Source organism: Brienomyrus brachyistius, chromosome 13 (genome assembly GCF_023856365.1).
Source record: "Brienomyrus brachyistius isolate T26 chromosome 13, BBRACH_0.4, whole genome shotgun sequence".
Taxonomy (NCBI): Eukaryota; Metazoa; Chordata; class Actinopteri; order Osteoglossiformes; family Mormyridae; genus Brienomyrus; species Brienomyrus brachyistius.
The window spans coordinates 23,052,483-23,072,470 of NC_064545.1; the positions used below are offsets into that span (position 1 = coordinate 23,052,483).

At 45.2% G+C, this 19,988-nt stretch overlaps 4 protein-coding genes across 6 annotated transcripts in view; 1 reads left to right on the top strand and 3 right to left on the bottom strand.

Annotated features, from left to right (window-relative positions):
* ano5a (anoctamin 5a) overlaps positions 1-1,050 on the bottom strand; it is a 35,150-nt gene extending 34,100 nt beyond the window's left edge. The window contains 1 exon segment of the mRNA XM_048972369.1: positions 758-1,050. Within this exon segment, the coding sequence (XP_048828326.1) occupies positions 758-833 (76 nt within the window). The 5' untranslated portion in view covers positions 834-1,050.
* Positions 1,051-3,199: 2,149 nt separating this feature from the next.
* Positions 3,200-12,148, bottom strand: LOC125706148 (secretory carrier-associated membrane protein 2-like). Its single transcript, XM_048972706.1, has 9 exons — positions 11,952-12,148; positions 10,431-10,511; positions 10,071-10,145; positions 8,872-8,986; positions 7,665-7,793; positions 7,127-7,286; positions 6,559-6,660; positions 6,005-6,122; positions 3,200-4,581 (listed from the first exon to the last, which is right to left on the bottom strand). The coding sequence occupies exons 1-9, from the start codon at positions 12,006-12,008 to the stop codon at positions 4,435-4,437; spliced, it is 984 nt and encodes a 327-aa protein (XP_048828663.1). The 5' UTR covers positions 12,009-12,148; the 3' UTR covers positions 3,200-4,434.
* mpi (mannose phosphate isomerase) lies at positions 11,365-17,441 on the top strand. Of its 2 annotated transcripts, XM_048972704.1 has the most exons (9): positions 11,365-11,544; positions 12,377-12,482; positions 13,341-13,468; positions 13,736-13,936; positions 14,209-14,350; positions 14,991-15,170; positions 15,479-15,652; positions 15,749-15,957; positions 16,154-17,441. In XM_048972704.1, the coding sequence occupies exons 2-9, from the start codon at positions 12,467-12,469 to the stop codon at positions 16,370-16,372; spliced, it is 1,269 nt and encodes a 422-aa protein (XP_048828661.1). In that variant the 5' UTR covers positions 11,365-11,544; positions 12,377-12,466; the 3' UTR covers positions 16,373-17,441. The 2 variants fall into 2 exon arrangements, with proteins under 2 accessions (XP_048828661.1, XP_048828662.1); XM_048972705.1 differs by lacking the exons at positions 11,365-11,544; positions 12,377-12,482 and adding an exon at positions 12,505-12,718.
* Positions 17,442-18,170: 729 nt separating this feature from the next.
* Positions 18,171-19,900, bottom strand: trex4 (three prime repair exonuclease 4). 2 transcript variants are annotated; one of them, XM_048972708.1, is made up of 2 exons: positions 19,522-19,900; positions 18,171-18,935 (listed from the first exon to the last, which is right to left on the bottom strand). In XM_048972708.1, exon 2 carries the CDS (start codon positions 18,932-18,934, stop codon positions 18,365-18,367), a length of 570 nt encoding a protein of 189 aa, XP_048828665.1. In that variant the 5' UTR covers position 18,935; positions 19,522-19,900; the 3' UTR covers positions 18,171-18,364. The 2 variants fall into 2 exon arrangements, with proteins under 2 accessions (XP_048828665.1, XP_048828664.1); XM_048972707.1 differs by having other exon boundaries at positions 18,171-19,014; positions 19,522-19,890.
* Between the last annotated feature and the right edge of the window lie 88 nt (positions 19,901-19,988).

The window sequence follows — 19,988 nt, forward strand, 5'->3', positions numbered from 1 at the left end:
CACTTGCAAGAATTCTACCGCAGACGGCCTTCCAGTATTACCATAAGCTAAAAAACACCTTACAAACGATAAAAAGTCAGGAAAAACATTCATACTAAATAATATTAAATAAATACTTTCAAATCATTTTAATTCACAAATGGATGAAATGTGTAAATTTTTTTTCTTGTTAACGCACTTATTATGAAGCTTACACACTCTGAATGCCCTATGTTTTCTATCACGTTTTCTAATCCAAACTGGGATGTATACATTTGCTTTGGAAATGGGGAGGGGGCTCCCATTTGCCCGTTTTGTTCGCCTCATTCTCCCAAATGACGTCACTTTCTTTCCAGTACTTAACTTAGTTTATCCCCGAAGAGACAGAGATCTCTAGCAAGCAGAGTAAAATCACTGCGTTTACCTGCTAACCTACAAATCTAACATGTTATCAGAGGGAGTGACGCAGAGATAATCTTATTTCTCTTAAAACTATTACAAGTTCCTACAAATTTGAGAAACGGTAACGCAGTTTAAAAAAAAAACCATAAAGCCCTAAACATTAAACTCGTGTCAAATGCCGTTATTTTACAGCTTTTATTGCGATAAGCTTGAATATGTGACGGAGAAGCAAGTTTGGGACATCTTTGACCCCAGCCCGGGGTGTCAGGGTAGCCAGGCAGGAGAAACGCTCCCCATCCCGCACAGACAACGAGGCGTCACGGAACTGGACGGTCCATTAAAAGCGCCCCCGCCCTGGGTGTAGACCTCAGCCTACCTCCACACCGGGAGTCCTCTGGGCTCTTCATCTCAACCAGGATCGCGTCCTTGGACCTTCCCGTTATTCTGTGCATCCTAGTGGTTTATTTATCTGGAAAAACAGGACAAAAGGAGGACAACGACCGAGTCGCTTGGTCCTGGACTCCGCGTCGTTTTTTCCCGGTCCGGCTCCCGATCACGTCTATAGTTTTGATTTCCGTTAACGCGAACTGTCTAGCTAAACGCTAGACCGTCTACGGGAAAGTGTCTGAGCCCAGCAAGACGCAGCCAGCTTCTTACCCGTTAAAGGGGAGTGGCGAAGCCCCCCCAGCCCTCCCCTTTTCTTTTGGTCGGCAAATCAAGCTGATTGCTTAAGGAAGGATTAGGCACTAAGGACTAGGCAGTTTTTACGTTGCAAACCCTTAGAACTAACTAGGTATTAGAAACAGTTTAGAAAAATACTATTTAATAAACCGATGCACGTATGTTTTCTTTCTTATAAGGCTGAAACCATTTAATAATATCAATTCCTCGGGAACAGCCAGACTTTAAACAAACAAAAAAAATCCATCTTTTAACCAATAACCTGACCAGGGTGGCGGAGGAGGGCCTGGAGCAGTACTGGGCATAAGGCTGGGGTATAGCCCGGATGAGGTACCATTCGATCGCAAAAAAAGGATATGCAATTCATTTATTTTAATTTGTCACACATCTAATCTGGCAGTGTGTAAATATAACGCTCTACATATTTAAGGAATTCAGCCGTCATTAATCACATGCACGCGGACGTGGGACTGGAGGTGCTATATCTAAACGATAATAATAAAAACACACACACATACAAAGTCGTCATATTGAACCAAACATTTTGAGTATACTATCGTCTCTGCATCAGAAAAAGTTTATATGAACTGGTCCCAGAATGGTAACTGAAAGATATATAAAGTTTGTGCGGTACAGAGGTCATGTCTGCTTCCCTGTAGTTATGACATCCGTGCAGCTCACCTTTATCCCAAAACCACAGCATAATCACAGAAGTCTCTCCAGGCCCAGTTCAGTAGTTGTCCGTATTTAACCCTCTTTAAGTGGTTTATTGAACCCGTTGCCCATGTCATTTCGTTGGCACAGCCTTACGGGCGCGGCACCAAACGCGTCCAGTATTTTCGGAGAATTTCCTTCGCCTGTTTTGAGAGACACGCGGGACGTAAAAGTACCTAAGGTTTATGGTTTTGGGTGGTCGCTAATGTCAACCCACCAATTATGAAAGACGATAGGGAATCAACTGATCGCACATCCAAAAATAGATGATTTTGAGAGTGAAGAGCAAATGAGTGGCTTATAAAACCAAAATACACGTGGGCGGAGATGGAAAGCGATATCTTAAGACGTATGTTTATATGTAGTTTGTGCTTATTATTAAGAAACTAAATTAAAACGCCGTCTTGTATGCAATAGGCCTATATTCATTTCATACCTCGACAGTTTGTAATACGAATTTACTCTTCTAAAGACCTACTGAATTACTAACACCACCGATGGTGTCTTTAATAGTCAGGAATTTAAATAATTATAAGGAATAAAAATTAAAAAGTGCTTTCATGTGTGCGATACAAGAATGAACACTTTAGGCCCACCATTCAATGCGTTTCTTTTCCCAGATAAACACACTGCAGACGTTAACAGGAAAGTGTGTTTCTGGCGCCCCCTATCGGGGATATTAGAGCCGCGCAAGTTACCTATGACCCAGGCTTTGGATGATGGTATTCTTTGTCATCAAAGGTTGTTCTACCACTTCAGAGGTGCAATTCGGTGAGAGTCGCACCTCGCTCAAGGGCCCAAGAGTGAAATCACTCTGCGAAGCTTCGGATTTGAACCAATGATCTTCTGGTCACAGAGCCCCATCCCGCACAGCCACACTGGCAGATAAACATTTACTGCTCCCACAGGGAAATTCCTGAAGGTCGAGTTTGGGTCTTTCAGCATCAGAAGCTCCAGCCGAGTCTTCAAGCTCTTTCTTATATATACTCTTAGATATAACCTGGTAAACATTTAAACAGACTCAAATGAGTGAATGTGACATTTCATGACCACATAGCTACAGTTTGAGATATATATATATATATATATAGACACACACACACACACACGTTATTAAACATTACAGTCTGTATTAGAGATGCATTGTTGATGATGCAAGAAGTAACGCAAGATTTTTTTAGTTGGCATGTCTTTCTATCACCCATAGAAAACATTAACAGTAATGCCGTAATGTCAGTGGTATTATGAGGACCACCACACGAATGCTAGAGTGAAATGACAGGGAGGCCAACAGGAAGGGAGGGAGAGCCGAAGAAAATGACGAGAAGCGGGGAGACCAGAAGAGAAGAGGAAAATGACGAGCAGAGAAGGATCCATGTAACCTCTGTTCTGGTGATAAACCGACATTCTCCAACACTCATCATTTCCATATGAACTCCAGCTTTTCTTTTATTTCCGGATAAGATCATTTTAGACAGGTTTTGGGAACAAGAAGCATTTCCTTATAAAAATAGTTTTATTAATAAGGAATACCAGGCAATTCACTAATACATTAATGATTAAGGTAGCAGATAATTTAATTTCAATTAAGAAAGACATTTTAGAAAAGATTAATCTTGGCATAGCACTGAAACAGTCTGGCACTTAAATTATTTCCATTTTTTTTTTTTTTAAATCAGACATAAATCACTTCAGAAACAATGTATGTAACACACTTAAAATGTTGTGGGTTTTATGAAATTTAAATGAGCCTTGATCAATGATCATTTAGAGCAGTGTGTTCAAACCCGGACCTCAGGGACCCCCTCAACAGCTCACATTTTTGCTCCCTCCCAGCTCCTGGTACAGAAAGGTGGACTGTCTGGGGGACCCCGAAGGCTGGGTTGGGAAACACTGATTTAGAGGCTGAAATAAAACCTGAAAAGTCCTGTCATGATTTAAATTCTGTTGCCTTCACAAGCATGAGCCGGACATGAGGTGAACAATGGACTAGCAATAGTCATAAAACAAATTATAAATAAAATAAGCCTTATCAAATAACAGACCTTGGTTTCTAGAAGAAAGCCTGTTAAGAAGACCTGATTAATAGCGTGGAAAAAAGAATAAAGCCGACATGGAAACCTTACATTAAAATCCCCCTAGAAGAAAATCTGCACTAGGGTCCTAAATCATTACTTATGGACCTTTCAGAATACGAAATGATTTTTCCAGTCAGTCCCTTATTTGACATTTTGAGGGCTTTGTAATAAGGAACACAATGTAAATATGGTCAACATGATTCCTGTGTTGGAGTAGTGATCAAATTTTTAAATTAGCCCAAAGGAAGCACATGCATTATAATACAGTCATCTAAACTCAAGAGAATCGCTGTACAAATAGAGCTGTTCAACTCGCCTTGTCCACCTGTCCTTCTAAATAAACCCGTCAAACTGTGTGGCTTATGCAGTTTAGGAACTAAGGCTGGAAAAAAAATAATAAAACCATGAGGCCTTTCTATGAAAGCACCAGCGCCCTCTGGTGTCTATTCTTTCCAATGGCAGCCAGTCTACTAGGCAACTACAAGTGTGGCATCAAGGACAGCGAGCCATAATGAACCTCTGTAACAAGGACCTAGGGTGTTGGAGACATCGTGAGTCAGGATAGCGGTGGGTCTGCTTTCTAATTTCCCTGAAAGGCACCCTGAGCAGCAGAGGAGGCGGCAGAAGCGGCAGCAGTCTGGAAGGTTCTGCTGGTGAGGACGCCCTGGGAGAACTCCTGCTGGGCTCTCTGGAAGCTGGCACCGGTTCGGCGGTAGTGCGAGTGCACCTGCAAATGGCAGCGTTGTTACGGAAACATCCCTATAATGTTATTATACTGAATCACAGCATCCCGATGTGCCTTACCAGTGCAGGTAGTTTGACTTTACGAGCCAATTCGTTCCAAATTATCGCTTGCTAATTATTATTATTATTATCATCAATAACAACAACAACAACAACAAGAACAACAGATAGTTCATTGATCCATGTGGGGAAATTCTCTACGCCTCTCCCAAACTGCTCTCTTACAGCGAGCTTGCGCTTACCTACAAGGGCAGCCACCTGTTGCAGCGCCCAGGGAACTGGGGGTTAAGGACCTGCAGACATGCCAAGGATGGGCTTGAACCAAAGACCTTCCATTGACGGGCACAGAGGCCAAGGCTGGGCTTGAACCAAAGACCTTCCATTGACAGGCACAGAGGCCAAGGCTGGGCTTGAACCAAAGACCTTCCATTGACGGGCACAGAGGCCAAGGCTGGGCTTGAACCAAAGACCTTCCATTGACGGGCACAGAGGCCAAGGCCACTGAGCCACGTGATGCTCCAAGAATGTCTCAGGTGGGAGGTATTTTTTCCATAGAAATGTTATAAAAATGATGACTTTCGTTATAGCCAAAAAAATACATTTTTGGCAAATAAACAAAGGGTTTAAACAAAGGACGTATTACTAGAATTAAAATTTGATGAAAAATATTCGCACATTTAAACAAAAAAAACCCTTCTTTGCTAAAACTAACATTCGTAATCATTTTTGGTCACTTTGAATTTCAGCAGATCGTTTTTTTCCCTTCATGTATCCCACTGGGAGCTGGTGGAGGTCGCTCACAAACTGCAGGTGTAATGAACCCGATGTATGGTGGGGATCAGGTCGGGTCATGAAACGAAGTGGTACAAATCGGGCACCATCATAAAATATGCCGTAAAGTGCAATGCTGTGCGTGTGCAGAAGTACAAGGTACAAATCTGGCAGATTTCACAAAGCAAAGTTATCTGCAGACTTTGTTGGGCGATGGATGGAATTTTTGGCAGCGCTCGTTAAGCTATGTGCCTATTTTAAATTATGAAAAATTCTCAAAGATATGAGCTCATAAATCAGGAGCTTGGAAAGCGAGAACTACCTGTACTGTGGCTGTACTGTTCTGGGGGGGGGGGGGGGGGGGGCAGGGTCCAAATAAATGAGAACATTTTCACATTTAACACAGCTTTATGGAAGCACTGTAATGATTGCTAGTTATATATAGAAATTATTATATATAGAAATTAGTCATCATAACTACCAAGGCTCTGTTTAGACAGTGTGGAGTACTTTATGCTTCATGTGGATGCATCACTGGTGCAACACTTTACTACTAAAACTAGAAAGCTGACAGGGAACTGGAAGAAAACATGAAACACTGAGTATTTCCAGCCTGAGACAAAGATGCGACGTACCAGTTTCAGCAGGACGAAGGAGAGAACAGCACAGGCAGTGAAGAATCCAGCCACCACCATCATGATGACTGCGACAGGAGGGCTTCTGCCAACCGTGGAAATGGCACTAATCCATCCGCTAAAATGAAGAGAAACCCTGCTATTGTACGCTGTTGTATCCTTGGCACCATTCAACAGCTTGCTTAACCTGATATCAATGGACACTGTTAATGATGACGAACTACTGAATGCAGGGACGGATTATGGGTTGTGTGGGCCCCTGGGCAAAACGCTCGCGAGGGCCCCCCCCCCACCACCACCACCACAATTCAAGGGCCCTTGGCAGCCAAACGCCCTCCCTATAGGGTCAGGGGCCCTTGTAGGCAGAGGATCAAAGAATGTAGGCCCTCTAAAATAGACAAACAAAAATACATTGTTGATAAGCGTTGCAAATTGTTTTGGGCTAGGGGCCCCATGGGCCCCCTGCACCCCAAGGGCCCCTGGGCAGCTGCCCCGCTGGCCCCGGTCCGTAATCCGTCCCTGACTGAATGAGCAAATGTTCCTATGGAACATACCTGTTGCCCCACTTGGGGATGCCCACCGCCTGGATGACAAACACTATTATTTGGAAGAAGAAGATGAAGAAGAACAAGAAGAAATGGACGGAGCTGTCAGACCTAGAAGACAGACATACGCCGATATTAGGAGAGCAAACGAAGGTGGGATTATACCTCAGGAGTCGCAAGCACCCCCAGGGCTGGGTTCCTGGGCCCCCCACTCAAAAAGTCACTTTAGGGCAGAGTTTCCCAACCCAGTCCTCGGGGACCCCGAACAGTCCACGTTTTTGCTCCCTCCCAGCCAATCAGGAACATCAAATACCGGGTACACGTGCGCTAGGAGCTGAGAGGAAGCAAAAACATGGTCTGTCCGGGGTCCCCGACAAGTGAGTCGGGAAATCAATGAGTCAGAAGATCACAGCTAGCCAGCTGGTTAGCAGGACAGGCTGCTTCAGCACCTCCTAACTAAGGGACGCATTTATTTAATGTTTACAGGAGTGACCGCAGTGGCCCCACACAAATGCGTGGCTCGGGTGGTGGTACAAAGTCTCCGCTGGGCATGTGATGTGGGCTGCCGACGACACACCTGAAGGCCTTGTAGATGGGCCTGTACCAGCAGAGGAAGGAGCAGGGAGCGAAGAGGATGAACCAGACGATCGCCAGGCCAAAGTCAGCTCCGTAGGAACTGTCCACTGTGAAGTATGCCAGGCACGCCAGCAGGTTCAGGAAGAGAGTCACACAGTGAACTGTGGGGGGGGGGGAGGGGGGAGTTAATGACCAGACCAAAAAAAAAAAAAGTCATCAGTTTGACCTCTAGGATGGTGTCTGTTGCGAGTACAGAAAACCGCAAGTGAATTATATATAGCTGCTAGCTAAATGAGCAGAAGTATATTAATCAAACAGAGGGAGCGTTTACTAAGAATGGGCGACTGCATATGCAAACATCTGCAGCTCTCTGAATAAATAAAACAAGCCAAATGTCGCCCACAGCAGAAAGGGAGACAAATCGCAAAATAACACCAAAGCACCATCATGGAGCCAATGACATCTCCACATACATTCATCAAGCATGAAACCATCCACCCAAACCTACAACAAAGGCCACTGCTGGATGCTATACTCACACATCCAAAGGTAATACATCATCTTGCAAATTCTCTGGTGCTCAGTGGGGATTTCTGCTGAAAAATCCTGGTAGAAGCAAGGCTTGATTGGGAAGCTCTTCGGCAGGGGAGGCCAGTTGTTTTCTTTGCCTATCAAAGGAGTGCAAAGTTCAAACTGACTGAGGGAGGGAGGTGAGTGGGAGACAGTATTAGGCACATTTCCACTGCCACCAAGAACCAAGCTGTACCACAAACTGACGGTTTTCCATAGTACATCATCCGAGCCCGTACCGGAAACCCTGTTTACTAGCAGGGCTGAGTGTGTGACCAAACCAAAACTGGTTGAGTCACCAGCTGGTTGTTTGAAATGCAGGGAGATACCGGTGTTCTGTGGCGATATGCACCGATTATCTGAAGGAAAAAATGGCATAACATCTATATTATTCATTGGTAGAGGTGTATCGCACATTGTGATGTATTGATGTGTTCCGTGTACCACGGAACTTAAAAACTTCCAACCACCCACTTTATAAAAAAAGTACTAGAGAGCAGCCGAACGTAAAGAATTCATAATGCAAAACTACACCAACAAATGCGAATTCCACTAGCCTTCAATGCTAACAAGGCGATTCTCACAGATCTGCTAGCGGAAATTAATAGCATACGGTCAATCATGATGTACACCATGTGGACAGTAAAGTTGCTCTCCAAGCCTGGCAATGCCTTTACCGAGTCGCCCCTTCTGCAGAGCAAAACCGAAGCGAGCTGGAACCGCACTGTAACTAGTCTCTCGTCGCGGTGCGGCTCAGTTCCCGTATGTCAGTGGAAAAGAGCCAATTGACACTGATGCATTTGTTGACAATAGCAAGTTAAAAACTTGCTAAAGAAATTAAACTTTGGGTTCGCTGAACTTCTGAATAATACTCAAGTTTTTAACTAAAATCTGCCAATACCGATGTTACTAAATCCTTGTTAAATGTCTTGCCAAGTTATGAAGGCTACAAAATGCAAATTGAGTTATTAAATTCACAAAAAATACTCACAGGGTCATTTGAGAAAGGGTGGGATGATATAAGGATGGGTATTGTGTGAAACATATAAATGTGTGTTTCTAACCTTCTGCAAGTACTACCATCTCAGAAAGAGTGGTTACAGTTTGGTTAAATAGGTGCCATGATCACAGCACACAAAGCAGCACTGGTGAGCAGGCGGAGGCGGAGGTGCTCACCCGTTGTGGCAGCACGGCTCCGTAATTCCTGCTCCTTTCGCTCCAACTCAGCTGCCTTCCTCTCCAGCTCCTCCTGCTGGCGGAGCAGGTTGGCCTGGCCGGCTGCTGCAGTGGCCTATGGGCACGGGATGGGAGGGGAGTGTCGAAAATGACAGTGTTTCCCTGTAACATGTAACCTACTGCGTAACTATATTACACTGAAAAAACTATGATGCAACGAAGACTTCTATCCATCCATCCATCCAACTACTCATCCTTGTCAAGATCATTGTGGGGGCTGGAGTCTGTCTCGGGTAGCACAGAGCACAATGCTGAGGTTTACCCTGGACAGGACACCAGTCAATGGCTTTCAGGTACACATGAAAAATGTGTTCTGCATACAGTTTCTCAACCCTGGTTCCAAACCATTAACTGTCTCAGTAATAAGATTGGTAAGCTGGTAAAAATCAACATGATTTTTAGTTCAGAGTAAAAAACATGCAACTTCCCTCCACTAGAGCCACATTACATCCAAGTGCCATGTGTGTCATTAGCTTCACTGCAGCCTCAATAAAAGTTCATTCGAAACGTACCACCCACATGTTAATTTTTACTGGATTGTGGCCGCATAATGCAACATAAAACACCGTTTTAAAGGATCTTTCATTACACAGACCTTAAAACTTAAAATGGCCGTAGAGTCTCCCAGTTTAACACTGGGCAATCCTCAGAAGCAGCAGGAGCAGCTGGCAGACAGAAAGAGAGAGAGAGAGAGAGAGAACCAAGAAAAGGTTGGCGAGAAAGGAGAGGAATCAGAGCAGGCATGGAGAGACCAGCACAGTAACAGGAAGGAGCAGGGCAGTAAAGCCTAGTTCATACTTCACTTCTCCATGTGCCATTATGGTGGACGGAGTCATGCACATGGACCCTGTGTACATACTTGTCTGCTGGACAACAAGATCTCGGCTACACGCACACCATTCGGTGCATATTCCTGGCGACGAAATTCCCATCACTCACCATGTGCGCAAAATGGAAGCGCACTCGGAAAAGTGAAGCACGAATTAGCCTTAGGGAGCCACAGAGAGAGAGAGAGAGAGAGGAAGGAAGGCGGAGAGGGAACGGGGCGGGAAGCCAGCGGAGGCTGCAAGGCAGGCAGGCAGCTCACCAATTACAGCAGCAGTGTGTGTGAGGGGGGTCTCCCCTTGAATGGCCTGTACCTGCGGGCTGGGCTCCACAGACGGCTGCAGAACAGCTGGCGCAGAGGCGGGGACAGTGATCCCCAATTGGCTGGCCTGAAACGGAACAGCTGCCTGATTCTGGGTGCGTCACATTAGAGCATGGCACCAAGCAGGAAATGGACACGAGAAATGGTCTTGCTTGTCAACCTGGTTAAAGGTCAGACTCATTACCTTCTGAGAGAAACTGCGGTAAATCAATAAATTTGAGAGTAAATGGCCACAAAGATAGGTATACATTATCAATACAAAGACTCCCTCAGAAGTAATTCAACTCAGCAACAAAATATGAAAGTCTGAATGGCCGCGTCTTATTTTAAAAAATAAAAAGGTGCACTTTACCGACATTGTGTTCTCTGTGAAAGGATTAAATTCCTCCAGCCGGTCCACACCAGTGCTAGTCACCTGCGTTACTGAGGGATCCTGAAATCCATACAACAGACAGAATATCATTTTCATCTTCAAATGAGCCAGCAACAGAAGATGGTATGACCAATAATGATGTATTTACAGGTTACAACAGAACTGATGACAGGTACCATAAACTGAGCCTTTTGGCAAAGAATATACCATTACAGACCAGCTTTAACAACACGAACCACCTGACAATTTAAGGATACTGAAAAAAAGTTCACACATGTAAACAGCAAAAACTGATGTGATGTATCAGGTTCCAAATTAGGACGTTTTCTGAAACTTGGACTATCCTACACACAAAGTATAATAACCAGCCTTTAGAAGAGATTAAGTTTCAGACTAAGGCATGGGACAAGAAAAATAAATTTAAAAAAAGACCTTGTAACATTTATTCAGACTGCTACCTCAGCAAATGCAAAGACTGATTTCATTTTCTTTATTACAGGAAAAGACATCACACTTTCATTCACACACATAATGCAACTTATGCGATTTTGTACGTTTGACGTCCTCTGGCGAATTCACACAAGCAGGCAAAAATTAGCCAGATCAAAAGGTGTACCAACGTGAGCTGTGGGCTCATTTACTTTCTCTGTATTTAATTAGTACTACAGGTTCTTTCGAAATTTAAATGTTCATAACAACACATTTGAAAGGATCACTGTAATAGTAATATGCTGAATCACAATTCTGGACATATTCTTTCTACATATTGTTTGAATCTATCGTCTGGGCACCAGAGAAGAGACATGATTTCCTGCTATATTAAAAGCCGTGTGTATTGACGCAGCACCTTAAGTACACAGAAATACAAAAGCCCGGGACACACCCAAGGCTACAGGATGTCATGGATTATGTCCCTGTTCTAAAGGGAACAGTGCTTTAAAAATAATTAGGCTTAACATTGTTACAGAAACGGCAAAATGCAAGGTCACGTAACACTGAAAGGAAGTTTCTCTGCTTTAGTAACATCCTTTCTCTGTATTAGTCGAAGGGGAACCTCGCAGCTAGGAGAGCGCCATCGGTTGCATAAAAACAGGTAGTCATTTATTTAATAGCGGCCCGCAAACTTCATTACAATAAATACACGTAGATAAACGGAAGCGGGCTGTAAGCCCAAAGCACAAGAGACGCCCGAAAACCTCAACATCAGGACCTGCTAAAGGGCCATCAAGCACAGCGCTCAGCTAAACTTATACTAATAACCACTGACGGTTAATTTTTGATCGGAGGGCTGGTTTGGCTCTGCTACTTAAATAAAGTGTTGCGCAGGTGAAAAAACGACCTACACCTACATCATGAGGCGCTCCTGTCAAACACGGACACGGCTGAAGGTTCACTGGGCCCAAACAGACAAACTGCGGCAATAAGCAGCCTTTTTCCCAACCGTTCTTCTACAGAAGACATACCCCGAGTGGTGCCCGCCCGCAGAGTCGACTTTCCTACCTGAAACGGATTAACATCCGCCGGCTCCGGCTCGATGCCGCCGATCAGTTCCGACATTTCGACCTGGACGCCGCCGCTTAGCCCAGCGAAGACAAACGCAGCAGCGCGCTCGCGCTCGTACCTAGGGCGCGCGTGGTCAGACGGGAACGCGGACGGCCGCGCACGCTAATCTGTGGTTCAACTTGTTTCGCGTTCCCGTTCCCTTTTATAGAATTTTGTAATTATTTTGCAAATCAAAACATTTCATTCATTCGCATGCAAACAAGCTGTCACTTGCTGCACTGGAATGGGTTTTATTGGTAATCTTATAACGTGGCAAGAAACCACATTTTGCCGTAAAATACAAGCAAAAATGTCAGATCAAGTTTGCAATGGACAGAATGCATACTGACCCATGCCCGATCTGCTGTGAAATGCGTCTCTAGGCGCCGTATGATGCTGGAGCCCGGCCGAACAGGCGCTTTGGGCGTGTTTCAAAGTGACGTCACCTGCGCGTGTCATCCGACGCTGCAGCAATGGAGGAAGTAAGAGGTCAGTTTTATTTTCCTTTCGATTGCTCGTATTTTTTCCCCCACAAAGAAATACGACTGTACGACATACCATGAAAAGCTGAGCAAAAAGACTCCCGTTATAATACGATGTGTATAATGTGATGTTATACTGTCGTGACTTGGGAGAATGAAAATGCACAGAAGTAGCATCCCCATCGAGCCGGCAGCTGTACGGGAGAAGCCCGATAAAACGCGGCGGCGGTCATGAAATTAAATGTAAATGATGTAATTTATGTTACGTTTAAATGTCAGACTCGTTTTCATTTGTTAATGTTATTAGTTTATTTGCTGGTTTTACTAAGGTCATGGCAAGATTCATTTTGAATCGGTGTCGCTTAACTGCGAAATGGCATCATAATGCGACGCTGCGACGATTAAGGGGGCGTCTTAAAAGTGCGTGGTGCAGCACAGCGGGTCTGCGATATTGTGCAAATAACAACGTAAATTTGCACTTACAGTGTAAACTCTTAAACTAGGCAGTGGTTCAGGATATACACTTGTAATCCAAAGTCCGTGCTCAGAACAGTGGCCAGCTATTTAACAAAGGCAAATTGATGTATACATCCTATGTACGCGTCCAAATTTAGATGTAATTTATACATGCAAAATTTACTTTTATTCGGTAGACCTAAATGTTTTTGTTAAAACCGACTTACGGGTGAAGAAAATTTACAGCAAATTAAATGCAAGAAAATGACATATATCATGATCATGCTAACCACACAATATCATATTTGATTCTTTCAAAACTAGGATGTGTCAGAAAATGTAGTATTGCGGAAGAATTTAGTTACTATGGGGCTGGTATTTAGTACTGTATTGCCTTTATATTCAACAGTATTTCCATTATCGGGCGTGGTCCAGAACTATGCTTGGGGAAAATTAGGATTCAACAGTGAAGTGGCCAAACTTATCGCTGGAAGTGACCCTTTGGTGATGATTGAAGATGACAAGCCCTACGCAGAGGTGACCAGATTTAAACTACATTTGTCTTTGATGACAAAACATTTTTTTCTGAACTGTAATAAAACATTTACTTGAATTAGGATTTCTCATACATATTTTTCTATAATTTTCTGTTGTAACTGCAACCATTTCTGTTTCATTCTGTTTAAAATCACATAGATGGGTATTTTCTTAGCAATCATATTGCATATTTTAGCGATGTTCTTAACACTGAGAGCATTTAAGAATTAAGGGTCACATTTGGTCATGCTTGGTCTCGTTTCTCAGCTTTGGATGGGCGCCCACCCTAAAGGAGATGCCCTCATCAAGGACAATCGAATACGGCAGAAGACACTGAGCCAATGGATAGCAGACTATCCGGGTTGCCTGGGGTCAAAGGTCAAAGACACCTTCCAGGGACAGCTACCTTTCCTGTTTAAGGTTCTATCAGTGAACACGGCATTGTCTATCCAAGCCCATCCCAATAGGGTAAGGCAGGAAATGAGGTATATCAACACTATACCTGCTATACTCCACCAATATACACCACTATAACACTATACTCCACCAATCTGCACTTAGGTTTACTTGGCCCCTTGGCTTTGGTATGCTAGCAATCTGCCTTGCTTGAACATTGCTTTGGACAAAAGCGTCTGCTTAATGAACGTCATGTAAACGTAGGGCTGTGTAGAGGATGTTTCATGCAGGCTTTGTGTCCTCAAACCTCCATCCAGAGTAGTGTGTCTGCTTGGTTTCTTTAGGAGCTTGCGGCAAAGCTTCACGCCCAGTTTCCTCAGCACTACCCTGACGATAACCACAAGCCCGAGATGGCGATCGCACTGACTCAGTTTGAGGGACTCTGTGGTTTTCGCCCTGTTCAAGAAATTTTGGGATTCCTCAAATGTACGTATCCCAGAGTCGTCTGATATGTCAGTTACATACACATCTGTATAAATCACCCAAGCCAAAACATTGAGTGGAAATGATGTGCAAGTTTGCATTTTCAAGAAAGAACAATGGAACATCGGGGGCCAGCCCAGGGTCTTGACCTTAACCCAGTAGGACAGTGTTTGCCAACCCAGTTCTCAGGGAAGCCCAGCAGTTTACATTTTTGCTCCCTCCCAACTGCCAACACACCTCTACCACATATTTAGGGTTTTTGATTGGCTGGGAGGGGGCAAAAATGTGGACTGCTGGGTGTCCCTGAGGACTGGGTTGGCAAATGCTGTAGTAGAAGATCTTTGTGTCAGACCTGGAAAGTCAGGACAAACGGAAGATGGCCCGATTTAGTTAGGACATATAATGATAATGCCGTACAATACCGTTTCCCAGTCCGGTCTTCAGGGACCCACAGACGGTCCATGTTTTTGCTCCCCCGTCTGTGGGTCCCCACGGACTGGATTGGAAAACACTGCCCTAAAGGGAAAGTGGAGCATAGCCCAACACGGCTTCTGCATGGCTGCCCCATAGCAGAGTTTGCGCAGAGAGCACCCTCAGGCGTGTTGTCGGGGGGGTGGGGGTGACCCTGTGTCCCTGTGCCCAGCGGTCCCCGAGTTCCACACCCTGGTGGGCCCTGATGCGGCGGCAGATCTGAGGTGCAGCGTGGAGGATGCGGGCCACATGCAGGCGGCTCTCAGGAAGTGCTTCACGCGCATGATGAACTGCGAGAAGAAGGTGTTTGTGGACCAGCTGAACGTGCTGGTGAAGAGAGTTACAGAGGAAGGTGAGAATGAGAGTGGTAGCAGGCATATGGGCTGTATGGCAGGGAACAGCTGTTTATCAGCTAAACATCCACATTAACTGGTATCACAGTGTCAGAATATAAATCTTTCATGAGATTTCTGTAAACCCTTCTGTTTAGACAGCAACAGTATGACAAAGTCTGAATGCACAGAACATTTAGTAGAACAATTTTCATTTCTACTGAAGACTTTCAATGCCCCGTGACACAACAGTGATGATGCATGTATTAATAATTTAGACTTCGAGGTTTATTTAAGCCGTAATTTCTTATATTCACTCACCCCAAAGCTGCTGCAGGAAAAGACACCTCAGGCAGTAATGGTGACCTGTTACTACGGCTACACTCACACTTTCCCGGTGACATCGGCTGCTTTTCCATCTACTTTCTGAACCGTGTCACCCTTGAGCCTGGGGAGGCCATGTTCCTGGGGGCCAATGAGCCGCACGCCTACTTGTTCGGAGGTTAGAGTTCAGCCCCGAGCGCGCACACGCACACACACGCGCTCCTGGTCGATTTAACCGTGTAGCTAAGTCACTTTCCTGCTTCCCATCCCTCAGACTGCATCGAGTGCATGGCCTGCTCGGACAACACGGTACGCGCCGGCCTGACGCCCAAATTCATCGACGTCAGCACCCTCTGCGAGATGCTCGATTACAGCCCCGCCCCTCCCAGCGCCAAAATCTTCTCTCCTGTGCCGGACCCCTCTGACCCCTGTGTCTTCCTCTACGATCCCCCAGTGCCCGACTTTACCGTCATGAAGATACAGGTAATGTAACCCTCAGCCCCGGATTATTAAACTCTGACAGTCTGTTTAGGTTTCGGTTTATCTGTGGATATGTGGTTAGATTATATTACCGTCATATTCTGCAATGTCTGTTGGTCTTTTTCTGAATTCTCATTGGGGCTCGAGATTCCCCCCCCCTCCCATCGGTGTCCATGACTCTCCTTCCCCCTCCCTACAGGTTCCAGCTGCAACCAAGCAGTACCTGCTGTCTTCACTGGACTGTGTGGGGATCCTGCTTGTGGTGCGGGGGGAGGCCACTGCCTCGTCGCCCGCCGCCCTTTCTGACCTTCACCTTGGCCGCGGATCTGTGCTCTTCATCGCAGCCAACGAGGGCGTGATCCTGCACAGCCTCTCCCCATCTGGCTTGACGATGTTTCGCGCTTGCTGCCTCTTGTAACCCCTCCCCGCTGTCCTGTGTTCGCCTTCATGCCAGGATGAAACCAGCAAAAAGCAGGGGCTCTATGTGAGATCTTGAACCTTGATTCAGCTGCTACCGTTCAGTAGACCTTGCAGACGTATATAGTAAAACTGTTGATAAGCACAATGAATAAAGGACACCCCCTCCCCCCCCCCCCACACACACACACACACACACACACACACACACACACACACACACACACACACACACACACACACACACAGATGTGCCAGTATTCAGAAGGACAAAGTGTTACAATCCTCAAAGCATCCTCCCAGATCGTGAATGATTCAGCAGGAAATAATTTATCATAACGTCTATTTATCTAGTTATTGCTCCATGAAAAAGTGTTTGTGCATGATTTGAAAATGGGAGTTAACCACCATAGAAATGCCTGCTCATTGCATATGCCTGAATCTTGAATTATTAGTGTCATATTAATCCCTTATTTTACAGTGTCAGCCATCTCCCTACTGAGAATTAGAGCTTTCAGTATTTCAGACTAATTGAAAAAAAGTTCTCCCATTATAATAAAGATGATGGGCTTTATACCAGTTTTAATTTTATCATCTGGAGTTGCAGAGACCGGTTACAAATGGTCCTGGTTAAACCGGAAGACATATGCAAACCTCCCTTTAACTGGCAAACTTACCGGCAATATCACTTTATCCAATTACAAGCCCTTGGAGAAGTATTACAGAAACGCAGGAAGACCAACACTATCTACAGCGTCCTGAAGTTCCACTTCTACTGAAGCCTCTTTCCTCAGTATGTTGACCAGAAAGTCAAATTAAGCTTTGTTTTCGAACAGCCAAGGTTGGAAGACTGTTTGGCACTATACTGTACCTTGTGTCTTGAGGATAATGACCTCCTATGAGGTTTGAATGTACTGTTATTGCATAAATAGTCTGAAGTGATATCTACTATTGAGAGAATGCTTTTTGCACATGACTGAATGAGTCTGCATTTTTAAGTCCAGCATGGGATTGTACTTGAGACTGTCAGAATGTGGAAAATCTCAATAAAGGTTTGTTCAGAAGTAACAGATCTGATATTTTAACCTGACCTTCTGTGACCAGCGTGAGAGGAGGGTGGTGTATGTTTGCATGCAAGAAAGGCAGGAACGTGAAATGCAGGGAAAAAAAATAATTTGAAATCAATGCCAAAAAGCGATGAAATTATGGGGAAAGCAGTATGAGAATATGCAGAGATACATTAACAAATGTACTGTATCATATGGCTTAAGGATAAATGTGAAAGCTTGAGGGACTGGTATATTGCTGACTTCCCAATGTTATGATTATTAAAACCACACTTAAAGGGCTGTCGACAACAGGAAACCCTCCCCCGATGTGACCGGGTTGATAAGAAAAAAGGGATACAGCCGACATCTTAAAAACCTAATAAGAAAGCTCAAGGCTGACAGCACTGTCTGCCTTTTAAATGGAGCAGGAGTGTCACAGCAGAGCCCTTCGTTTCATCATTAAATTATCACCCAATGTGTGCTTCAAAGGAAAGACTCATAACATTACAGCAGAATATAAACTGTAACAAGAAGGAGCTAGACCGCCTACCTGGCTTAAGACAACATTCACTCTATACCACTGAATCCTGTTTTATCCAAAATACACATTCATACATATATACATACACACCCACACACAGTGTCACGGACGTACTACATTTTAGACAGGGCCAGTTTGTGCAGTTTCTTGCGCCCTCTGCAGGCCAAAATGGTACAGTGCAAGATTTCACTCCAGCGTGACCAAATGCATAGTAACTAAATCGAGTTTATTATTTATAACTTACTTAAAAAGGCTTTACATTTTTTAAGGGATCATTACCATGTTGCACAATAAGAAAAACCAAATATCTCCACTGCACCTTCGGCAGTTTGTTGTTGCTTAGCCTTGGATATTAATATTAAAATTCTTAAATAGCCTCACCAAACACTCTCTGCCCTGCAGCTCAGTCTCCCCCTACAGCCTCAGAGGAGGCCTGTGCCATTGGCCTCAAATAACACCACAGGGGGCACTGGCCTGGATGCCTGCAGTGCCGCTTCACTCGGCAGGCTGCTCCCGGCTCCGTAATGGGCAGGGTGAAGGTGTGGCGGAGGGCCTGCTCAGCTGTGGGCTGGAGAGCCCAGTACAGCCTTTGTAGGGCTCGAACATCCTCCAGGGCATCATGTGCGGCGTAGCGGACACCCAGGACGGCCTTCACCAGGCTCTCCTGCCGGTAACTCTGGAGACCACAGTCACCTAGGAGGTCTCGGGCCAGGGGAAGTGTGTCTAGGAAGCCAGAGATGCTACGCTGGAATTCGGAGCTCAACTGGAACTCCTCTAGGGTCCTGTAGAGCACAGGGCAGTCAAACTTCCTGATGTTGTGGCCAATGAGGAGGGGGCGGTCCAGCATCCGCAAGAAGGCGAGGAAAGCCATCAGCGCCTCCTGGTGGGTGTTTGCGAGAACGGGGACCTCATGCATGTACAGGCAACGCCGCCTGACACGGAGACCAGTCACTGCAGATGCCCCTCTTTGCATCCTGCAGCGAGGAACCATGTAGAGGTTGAAGCTGTGCCCGCCACTCACTGCAGCCAGCTGGACCATATCACACCTGGGCCCTGTTACCCAGACAAGGTGTGTCACGCCAACCTGAGGCATCTGCATGCAAGCCTAAATATTCAAGCTCATTTAAGTAAACCCAGTCAGGTGAATGGCAGTACATAGAATTCATTCGAAGTGGGTAAATCAACATGCGCACATGACTGTACTTGCGTACCCATCTTACGTCATCTTTCATTGCCGAAAACTAGTTCTAATACTCAAGTACTGCGGAGGACGGTACAGATCCCCGCATGTTAGTCTTGCTTCACCCCACATGTTAAAGATACATCGGTTGCATCCTCGCCGAACGAGATCAAGCCCATGACTCATCGCGCCCCAAGTTAGCAAGACCGATCTTGCCATGACCAGTATGGTCTTTGCGTCATTGGTATTGACATTCGCCCAGTTAGTGTCCCTTAGTTACGAGTTTTACGTAGCCAACAAATGATTTTCTAGAACAACTACCAACACAAATCACGATAAAGCTAAAATAAAAAGTAAAAGATGAACGGCAGCATTAATACCTAGTCCCGTGGTTTCCAAGTCGAAGAAGACAAAGTGGGGCTTCATGACGGCGTCAGAATACGATCTCGTAATCTTCTAATGCCACTGCCATCCCGTATGAACAGTGATCTGTTTGTCCGCGTCTATCCACGGAGACCACGGTTAAAGTTGTACCAAAACGACTTCCTTTGCTGTGAATATTGTTCTTCGCTTTTTTGCACCGCCGGGGTTTTGTAAAGCGCCTTAACCCCCCCTAACGAGTGCGACACACACACGTGCGCTGGAAAGTGATTCAGAATCACTTGTATTAACGAATCCCTTATAATTAGCAACTGAAATAGAAATCATCTGGCAAGGGTGGCTGAGCGAATAAAAGTACCCCCACCCCCCTTGCCAAGGGCGTAACTTTGGCTGGAACATTGGGGAGGGGTTGAGGTCTCCAGCCACTACGGGAGAAACATGATTTTTAGAGGGGGGGTTGTATTAG

What these genes read in the sequence shown, in the direction of transcription:
- mpi (XM_048972704.1), top strand. An exon ending in AATTTTGGGATTCCTCAAAT is followed by an intron (nt 14,351 to 14,990) that starts GTACGTATCCCA and finishes CCCTGTGCCCAG; the next exon opens with CGGTCCCCGAGTTCCACACC. An exon ending in TTACCGTCATGAAGATACAG is followed by an intron (nt 15,958 to 16,153) that starts GTAATGTAACCC and finishes CCCTCCCTACAG; the next exon opens with GTTCCAGCTGCAACCAAGCA.
- trex4 (XM_048972707.1), bottom strand. Translation starts at nt 19,567, where the DNA reads ATGAAGCCCCACTTTGTCTTCTTCGACTTGGAAACCACGGGACTAG. An exon ending in CTTGGAAACCACGGGACTAG is followed by an intron (nt 19,015 to 19,521) that starts GTATTAATGCTG and finishes TCTGGGTAACAG; the next exon opens with GGCCCAGGTGTGATATGGTC.
- LOC125706148 (XM_048972706.1), bottom strand. Translation starts at nt 12,008, where the DNA reads ATGTCGGAACTGATCGGCGGCATCGAGCCGGAGCCGGCGGATGTTAAT. An exon ending in TCACAGAGAACACAATGTCG is followed by an intron (nt 10,146 to 10,430) that starts GTAAAGTGCACC and finishes GTTCCGTTTCAG; the next exon opens with GCCAGCCAATTGGGGATCAC. An exon ending in ATCCCCAAGTGGGGCAACAG is followed by an intron (nt 6,123 to 6,558) that starts GTATGTTCCATA and finishes TCTTCATTTTAG; the next exon opens with CGGATGGATTAGTGCCATTT.